Here is a 10230-nt window from a genome sequence, read left to right as displayed (position 1 = left end):
CCATTACATATTTATTTGTTCTTCCCTTTTGGTAAAATACACTGCTCTTCACATTCAGAAAGGGACTCCATATCTCATAATGCATTTAGCATGAAGTGTCCATCAATTGCGTAATCTCTGTTGTGTGTTTGTGCTGCCTTCATGCCACGTGGGAGCAACAGAACTTTATCGGTAGGCAAGGTAAGCGATGAAAATAAAATAATGTTAGCATACTGTGTATTTAAATTTAAAATAGGGTCAATTTTCCACACCTTTACATTCACTAGATTTATTTATGTTTCTAACTGTTCTGTTTTTGTAGGCTAAAGAAACGTTTTCACATAGTGAAACTTATTTGGATACTGTGTTGTAGGAGGCCTAGGCCTATCTCAAGCACGTAGGCTACACAACCACAAAAACAACAACAACAAATTGTGTCACTCTACAGAAAGTAGGCTATGGCCTTTTTGGACTGGTTTATTGGCCTTTATATTTTTATATAACATTCTATTCAATATAATTAGATTAAATTAAGTTACATTTAATGACCTTTATTTCAACTCATGGGAAACTTGCCCTCAAATAATGACAACCGGCAAGAGGGAACACAAAAACACAATAATCAAGGATAACATAGGCTATATAATTGACAAGGATAAGACAGAGATAAACAGAATTAAAGGGATACAAACGATCAAACAAGGATAGGATTAAATAGAGGGTAGAATACTAAGAGCAAGAAATTCAGCTAAAAACAGATCCTAGTCCTACCCCCTTCCTATGTATGATGTATTAAATCATATGATCAGAAATCAAAGGAAGAGCAGTCATTTTTAATCTCCTTTGCAGTGTAGCCTATTCCATACATTTGGAGCACTAGAAGAAAAAGTACATTCTTCATTCAAAAAGGTCATTCCTAAATTGGAGCAAGTTAAAGGAAGCATATAGGAGAAGATGCAGTTCCAATTAAGAGATATAAGGTGAGAGATGTATAGTCTGAATAAAAACAATGTTTCTCACATATCATTGAAAGATAGGGACAAAAAAAATGTAATTCCTTCCATTCGTTATAGGGCCAAATTATGAGCCTATTTATTCTAATTAAAATTGATTGTGAATGGAACATTTCATGTGAAAGAGGAGGAAAATGGTGTCATATTTTCTTTCAAAAGTTATATGCACATCTGTGTGTGTGCTTTTGATATTGAGGTAAGCGTCTCTCCTCCACTCTCCTCGCAGACCCTGAATGCACCACGCCTGGGGGTGTGGACCCAGTTTATTCTGGAAAACACTGGGCTATAATCATGGCACGGCGGCGTGAGCAGTGAGCCAGCAGCTGGGCTGAGGAGGACATCGGGGACAAAGCAGTGCCACCGACATATTCACTAAAGACTGAGAGCATCCAGCGCTGTCTCCTCACCACCACACTACCATCCGCAGCGTGCAGCGTTCCGTGGCGGGAAGAGAGGTGACTGATTCGGGATCGGTTCATGCAGGAGGATGGAGGAGGAGAACAGGGCGAATGGGTTCGACTACCCGGAGAGAAACAACGTTAACGGTAGGCAAACACGAGCCACGGCATGCTCCTGCGCGTTTACTCACACCCACACCACATGTAGCCGAGTGTGTCCGTGACCGGAGCACAACTTTGCTCACCTCCCAACATGACAGCGTGGCTGCACCATTTTTAATTGATTAATTAGCCCCTATTCGTGCATCACTGCCTCACTGGCACCGAATCTTTTAGATAGGCTACACTTCAACTGTAGTCTACACCTATTTACTATCTATGGTCTGCACACACCTGCCCGCGCGTGCCACATAAACGGCAAGCTGTGTGAAACAAGTAGGCCTATTTCCGTCATTAGTATCGGTTGACATTAATTTAAAGCATTCAAATCTTAATTGCACTTTAGTTTAACAAGTGGACCTTAGTAGTGAAAGCTCGCATGTTTTTTTTTTTTGGCCTGAACGTGCAGTTGAGATTGGTTTGTGTCATGTTTTGCATCAGTGGATTGTTTGAATGATTCCTGTGTTTGTTTGCTTCCGAAGCTTTGTGTGTATGTGTGTGTGTGTGTATGTATGTGGGGGGAGATAGCTGGAGTTGGTCTTGCTGGGAACAGAGGTCGGAATGTTTTTATTTGGAGGTGGTCAGTCAGGCTCGGGGAGATCGTAAAAGGTGAACTTTTGAACTTGGAGAACGCCCTGAAGCCATTAGCTTTTTTTTTTTTTAGTCCCCCAAAATCCGGCCGGTGGTGCACAGAATGGAAGAGATGGGAATGAAGACGTTGGTTGAATCCCCGGTGTCTGTCATCATCTTACAGTTCTAACTCTGCTGTCTCCTTCTGGAGCACGCAGCGGGAGTTAATTTCGTCTCCAACTCCATCATAAATTCCATATTGACCAGTTCCAGGCCCAAACTAACTGCGCGCCCCGCCCCACAATGCCTTGCAACTGTGTCTTGTCCCAGGCGCCAGTCCCATATTGTGTCCCCCCCCCCCACCCCCAATGCGGGTGATTTAAGATTTATTGACATTTCCGAGATTAAAATACCTTTAAACTCTGCCTTCGCACAGCATTCACCGTGACGCACGTCATTTGTGTGCGTCTATTGATTGTAGTAATTGAACAATATGAGAAGGCCTGCAGTAAATATCTGAGGTGTTTTTTTGTTTTATGATCGTGGTATTTGCATAGGACATTCTAATCATTAAAAAACGAAAATTAAAAAAAATCCTTCAGTAAAAACATTAAATTAAAATTCAAAGATTTTGTTTGCAGTTTTCAAATGTGAGAATCATTCTTAGGTTTTAGGCTGTTGATGGAACAATTTAAATTATTATAATTTTTTTTTTAAATTTGTACTATGTTCTGTTATTTTATAAAAAATAAAATAAAATAAAATAAATGAAGCTCTGATCATCAGATTGAGATGAAAAACATTAAGTTAGTGAATCTCGGCCCTACCAACCTAAACTAACAGATTTACAGATCGAATTTTTTAAAATTTAGATATTTTTTTTCAGCATTTTAAAATGTAATCCTCTGCCATCCCTCCCCACCCCATATTCTTTCATCCTCTCAACGAAATAAATAATAATGATATCAAAAATAATAAGAACAATAATAGTATATAAGTGAATTCATTTGTTTAAAAAATAAAATAGAAATCATCAGCTATACACACACATCAGAGCACTATGCCGTCATTCATGGAATATCAATTGTCATTTTGTCATTTGTCATAGGATGATATCACAAAGAATGAAACAAATAGGCCCCATTGAATAGCTGAGTACACAAATAAAAAAAGTATATATACACACAGTTAATGGATTAAACCAAAGTAAGATGGGAAATATTGTAGAAGCAATTTGTAAGGATTTAATTTGTACGTATTGAATTTGAGTTATCTATTTAATTTCTAAAATACTGATCAGATGAGACTAACCTAATTTAAGAGCTTTATAGCAATTTACACATTGGCCCATGCAGTTTCTGTAATAATAACACAAAATGAAAATGGCAGAGTTTTTAATGTTATTTTGAATAATATACGCCTACAGCATAAGATGTGGGTGCTGAAAGCCCAATTTTTAAATGGTTTCCTAAGGTTTTCTGACTTTGCTTTTTAGACGAAATCATGATTTTTCAGTTGATCTAATGAAGAAGGCGATGGCATCTTTACTTCTGCATAGTCTGTTACCTTGTGGAGATAGTGATAGTGAGTGACCCAAACCCTTCGCTATGAGGAGTTTGGGGGAGACTTCGATGTAGCAGATGTCAGCCTCGTACTGTCGTGTAGGGGGCCAGCAGATTACGTTTTTTTGCCACATATAATAATCCTTACCTTTTTTGTAAAATTAACATGTTAGACTTTACCTAAGGTAACAGATGCATAAGTGCCCCTATACCACCCCATTTCAATAATACTGAACTATCCCTTTAAAGCCTCTCTTATCATTGTTACTCAGAAGACAAAGACCTGCACACCAGCTCCTGCTCCTCTCCACACATAACCACATTTTAGGAACAAACCCAATTGCCATTGATCTTTGAATTGACCAGGAATTTGGCTCCCCCCTCTGACTGAAGTATGCTGGTTTTAATGTAATTTGAAGTGGAAGGAGAAAGAGAAAGAAGACAGGTTGGGTGTGTGGGTCCACTACTATGGGCCTCGGGGGTTTGCAGGGCTGGCACTGCAGGGCAGATAGACCTGAAAGAAAGAGCTTTGTCGGCCTCTGCTCTGGCTCTCTGGCTCGGGGGAGTGTGTCCTGTCGGCCTGTCCCTGGAGGGGGGAGAGGCCTGCAGAGGGTGGGGCAGACACAGGATGAGATCTGGACCCTGCTGTGAGGCCTGAATGATGAGCCAGGAGCAGTTACAGTAGACTCTGCTATGGGGGGCAGGGGGCCACGCGCGCACATCCATCATCATGTCCAGGGTTTCTTTTGTAAAGTCGCGACTGCAGCTGAGCAATTAAACAAAAATGAATCTAAACCAACATTCAGACCCTGTAATCGACTTAAACATGTTGATTATTTTTATTTGGGCCCTGTCCAAGCCTCTATTTTTTTCAACTCTTAATCAGCATTTATTTGATTTGTATTTGAAAATATTTGTTAACTTGAGATTCAAGTTATTTTTTGAATTTTCAAATGGCAATATTTAAAATAATTTATTTGATTGGCAGGACATGTAACTTATTTATCTCCCTACTGTTTTAGAGAACTTCATTTTTACTTAGAAACTAAAATGTCACATTTTAATTTCAAGCGATGCTTTGATTTCAGTTGGAATAATGAATAAACAACCATAAATGGTTAATCTGTAGATTTCCTTCATTTATATGTACTATTTCATTGGATAACATATCTCAGTTTTAATAGGAGAAAACATATTGACAGTACAAACCTTGTAAGTGAACTATGGGGTCAAAAAAACAAAGAATAGTTCATTAATCGTAATCGATGGTAAAATGTTCAACTAATCGTGATATTGATTTGAGGTCAAATGGCTCGGCCCTAGTCATGACAAATGTACTGGTTCCTAAAATGCAGTCGAGTTACAGTGAGATGGAGCTTATGTCAAAAGGAGAAGGCACATGTTGTACTTAAACTTAACTAATGGCTTTTATATTTTTTATTATTTGGCCTGTTCATTAAGAGAGACAGTGAGAGTATTGGGTTTTATTTGTGTCTTTACAGTATATAGGGGAGAACGGGGGAATCTGAGGCATCGGGTAATGTGAGCCACCCCCTGTATCTAGGCAACGGAAAACATTTGTGGTCATGTGAGATATATGTTTTCAAGCCCCTCTCATTTCCCCATGGCCCTGAAAGAGAGGACCTCATGGTGCTGTGGTAAGCATGTTTTTTTCACCAAAATATTTTGCATGTAAAAGTACATTTTCTTGCTGTCAACTTAATCAACTGTTGTGCCAAAGCAAATGTATTCACGTAGAAAAACTTCTATCATACGTGTTGATGAACTACCAACATATGAAACCATGTGATGCTGATAACTGAAGATTAGCCTGAAATGCTAAGAGAGGTAGTTTTTTCTCAAATTGTGGTGGTGGGGGAAAGTGAGCCAAATGCTGTGGGGGAAAGTGAGCCACTGTCTCACTTTCCCCCTCCATGAGGCACAAGTTAAGTTTAGTCTTATATTTTAATGTAATATTACATACCATATGTTTTATTTTAATGTCATACACATTGTAGAAAAGCCATCATGCCAAGGAAATACACCAGGAAGACGACCTGGGGCAACCACACGGAAAGAGCCCCTTCTCATCGTTCCCTGTAACCTTCAGGGCTGGAATGTAGAGTAGGCCTAGTTGTAGAGTATGACAGGCTGATGTTATAATCCAGTTGGGTCTTCTCCTGTGTTCTGAGTCCCAGGCTGTTCTCGCTGGTTCTGATTTTCCTATGCTTTTACCCCCAGACACTAGCTGGCTGTAAGGGTCCTGTGTTCTGACCCCCAGACTGTGTTCTAATCAAACTGATTCTATCTTTCATTTGAATCTTATTAAAACCTTTTGAATTATAATATGTTGTATTTGATTTTGTTCAGAGTTACTTTCAAGTGTTTAGAAAATTTGCTTTGCTTAATTGACCAAACCCCATCATTCTTTTACTAGTCCGACATTAGTTCTGGAATGTGTGGCTAGCTTTCAGGATTCTTACTGTTACAATATGTGTTGTTATGGTAGTTACAGAGTGGAAAAAGTAAGAGGATCAGTTTACCCCACAGCTGGGGTAAAGTGAGCCACATGACAACTTTTTTTAAAACAATCATATTTTCACTGCCCTTTGTCTTGAAAAAATTCTGCTAATGCCCATTTCTAGGAAACATCCTGAATTAATGGGAAATGTGTAAATTTGAGTAATAAATCATTTTAGCTCCCTTAGAGGGGAGCAAATGTAAAAAGTGTCTCAGATTACCCCGTTCTCCCCTATGTTTTTTTTTTTTTTTTGGGGGGCATTTTTATGCTTTATTTGATAGTGCAGAGAGACAGAGGTGAAATGGGGCAGAGAGGGGAGTGACATGCAGAGAAGGACCGCGGGTGGGAATCGAACCCTGGTCTGCTGCTGGGCCCGGCCCGGGAGGGGGACGCCTTACCGACTGAGCTAAAGGCGCCCCCTCTACAGTATATATGTTTAGCCTATTCTGAATCATTGTCTAAAGTGTGCATGATAAACCTCTGCTCTGTGACCATAATTTACCCTCTTTTTTTTGCTGCTTTTTTGCCTATTATATTTTAAAATTGGTTACATAAAAATAATAGTTTTCATGTAAGTAATCAAATGGCAAAGTTCATAAATAATGGTTATTTATAAGTTAACACATTCAACCTTATTCACCTGCAGTATCTTATGCAGCACATTATTTACCCAGTATATCGATAACCATTTAGTCAATGAAATGTCAAAATATGGTGACAAACGCCGATGTCTGCAAATGTTTAGTTGTGTGCGAGTCCAAATGTCAAAGGTATATTCAATCTCTAATGATGCAAAGTAGAACATGAGGACATGTAGAATGTAAAATACCTGAAAGCATTCTCAAAATGGTCACTGATATACATTTCTATTTTTCTAATCTATCAATCGACCGAATGGCTGTAACTTCCCAACAAGAAGGTGGTGAAATGTGTTCCAGTAAAAAGCAGCCCCTTTTGAGGAGATGACTTTCAGGTTTCAAACATTGGTGTGCTGTCATTTTTCAAACGATTAGAAATTGACAACTGAAGGAATAGTACATGTTTGGGACTCCACCCATTCTAGATAATTTCACCAGATTCAAGCAAAAAATTCTCCTTCCCCCGGGCTGATTAGCATTTCAAACACAGTGATTTATCTCCCAGCACGCTCCACAGCAGATGGTTTCACCGTTAGAGACAATCTGATGAATGAAGAGATCTGGAAGTGTGTGTGTGTGTGTGTGTGTGTGTGTGTGTGTGTGTGTGTGTGTGTGTGTGTTATCAGACTGAGATCCTGTATACAAGAACAGTAAATACTTTAATAATTTCACCCTGGTACAAGGCAAGTCACATCTTTTGATTTTTGGCCAAACAATTAATTAATTACTCAGAAATCAGTTGTATAGATCACTTGAAACAGCCTGATTGATTTAACTTTAATTTCAGTTTTACAATCAAATAATTTAAAATCTGTAGGCTACAAATGAAAATAGAAGTCTACCTAAATGCAAATAATTCCATATTTTTTGAAGAATTCTCTTTTTTGTTCCCATTGTGTTCAAGACTCCAGTTTGTACATGTATTCATTTTCTTTTAGATATAATTATAGTTTTTTACTTTAGCCATTTACAATACAGCCTACATTTTAAATAATAATATAATAATAATAATAATTTATAATAATAATAATAATAATTTTAAAATGCTAACTCAAATGAAACATAATATTGTTTTCATACAGGTATTAGTAGTCATGTATTATTTTACTGTTTATTTGAATTATTTCCAGCTTTCGACCAGTTGAAAATAAACTAAATGGAAAGGTTTCCCTCTGTCACTGTGTACATGTGCATCAGACAGACCTCTTTTCCATTGTTTTACATCAAGCAATGAAAAGCATCAGGATAGGGAAGCACGTGTGTCTTCTGTGAGCTTGGTTGGTTTGGTTAGATGTTATTGGTTATTCTCGGGTCAATTTTTTTTCTGACAATTTGGTTAAAATTTAAATTTGTCACCAGTTATAAAACAACAACAACAAGGAAATAAATATAATGTTACAGAAATGCAGATCAGTGAATGGTTAGGACCTTCTGGGAGGAATGAGGCTGATAAAGATCCCTCATCTTGTATAGTAGGTCTTGAGGCTAATGTCTATCATGCAGACGCTGCTGTCTCCAGGCAACACACAAACGCGCAGACGCACCTTACCCAAATTTCTGTTTTGAATCCAATATAGGTCATTTGTGTTGAGTAGGGAGGGGAATGAAGTACAAACGTCTTTGTTTCTTTTTTAAAACATCAGTGTTCAAAGTTTTTACGGAGCAGATTTTTGAATACAGCCTTTTCCTATTTTATAAATCAAAAAAATACTATGTACAGTACATGTCTTATAAAAATGCATATATATATATAAGGTTAAGTCAAATGAACCTTTTATTTATAAAAGTATGACAGAAGACATATTATGGAATCAAAATAAGACTGAAATCTCAAAATTGACCAGTGCTTTAAAAAAAAAAACAATGTTTTTGCCTACAGTGTCTCCCCATAAAGCAGATGTCACCTATGTCCAGCCCTAATGAGTTTGCATTCTTGAGCATGTGTTGTCAGAATAATGAGGACACACAACACAGCCCCATAGGCCCAGCTCAACATTCATCTCCTCCCTTATCTTATCAGGCATCATTCAAACAGTCGCCTCACGCCGGTGACAGTACATTAGCACACAGTGTAACCCCAGACTTGGGGTGTTTTGCATTCTGCTTGTGAACACTGTAAGAAATTTAATTTTACCATTCACTCTACTATGGACACTGTTTTGATCATATACATTTTTAAGAATTGTTTCGATATTATTTCCAACATAGCACTTGAGTTTTGGTATTAAGGAGAGACACAGCAGGCTAAACACTTTTCTTTTCACAGCACAGGTCGATTTTGAGATTTCTGTCTATTTCGCTTGTCTTATTTCATACTGGTATATGTAAAGGGTCCCAAATCTACATTTAGGTGTTTATTTGACTTAACCTTGTCTGTTAGAATCTGTATTCTTTAACAGCTATTTTCTCAACATTTGTTTTTTATTTCAATACTTAACCAAATCTCAACTTCTAAAGCACTTAAATCAACTCAACTTTCCATAATCATTCCAAGCAATTCAGGCTATTACAGAAGGATTTGTTCATATGTTGTTAATTGTCTGATTAATGATGCATTTTCGTCTTAAAAACATGCCGAGATTTAAATATAAACATAATTATTTAGATTTGAACCAAATCTGCATAATTATTCAAAACATTTGTGAAACATTGTTACACAAAAAAACAATTATTTTAATGTAAGTAATCAAATTGAAAAGTTTCATGATATAAGTTTTAAATGTCACCCTATCAACTGCAGTGTTGCCTTTTTGTCTAAATAAAATGGTCTAAAATTGGCCGAATTTTAAACATAATTTTAAATTATATCTGTTGTTTAACTGTGATACTGGACCAGGAAGCATTGATAGCTCTTTTATCTAAATTATTTATCTGTTTGGCTCTTCCCCGAGGCTGTGCTTGTGATTTTGTTGTTTATGTCAGTGTGTGTGTGTGTGTGTGTGGACACGCGGGGGAGGTGATTTTAGCTGGCTGGCGCTGGTGAGGCTCTATGGGAACGGTGAGGCAGGGTCAGTGGGATGTTGCTCTTGAAGCATTAATGGCCCCTGCTCCTCCGCTGACCTCCACCTAACCCAGGCAAAGTATTTACAACCTCCACTTGATCCATGAGCTACAGGGCTGGGCTGGATGGGCTGCCTCGTCACTGCCTCGGCCCTCGCCCCAACCTGAGGCTCCAACAGCTGCTAATGAGGGTGGGGCGGGAGGGCCATAAACCATATTAGAAAGGGGAGAATTTGTTACAGTAAGGTATTGTGGTGGGGACAGTTGGTACAATGGGGCCCAATGCTTTCGTCGACCCTCTGTGATATTCAACACGTAGCGCAGCCACGGGGGCCATAAAACATCTTCAATTTGAGTTTGAATTTGGGGTGCAGGGATGAGTTTACAGGC

General features: G+C 38.3%; 1 protein-coding gene across 1 annotated transcript in view; it reads left to right on the top strand.

Moving 5' to 3' along the window:
- Positions 1-1479: 1479 nt before the first annotated feature.
- The window catches only part of nr6a1a (nuclear receptor subfamily 6, group A, member 1a), a gene marked incomplete at both ends in the record, with an annotated part of 112561 nt that continues 103810 nt past the window's right edge, over positions 1480-10230 (top strand). Inside the window, one exon of the mRNA XM_080049670.1 lies at positions 1480-1537. Coding sequence (XP_079905796.1) covers positions 1480-1537 — 58 coding nt within the window. The remainder of the gene's footprint in view (positions 1538-10230) is intronic.

This window comes from Ammodytes marinus (genome assembly GCF_949987685.1).
Source record: "Ammodytes marinus genome assembly, chromosome: 2".
In the NCBI taxonomy this organism is placed as follows: domain Eukaryota; kingdom Metazoa; phylum Chordata; class Actinopteri; order Uranoscopiformes; family Ammodytidae; genus Ammodytes; species Ammodytes marinus.
The sequence above is the reverse complement of the archived record's forward strand: the minus strand, read 5'-3'. Positions and strand labels throughout refer to the sequence as shown.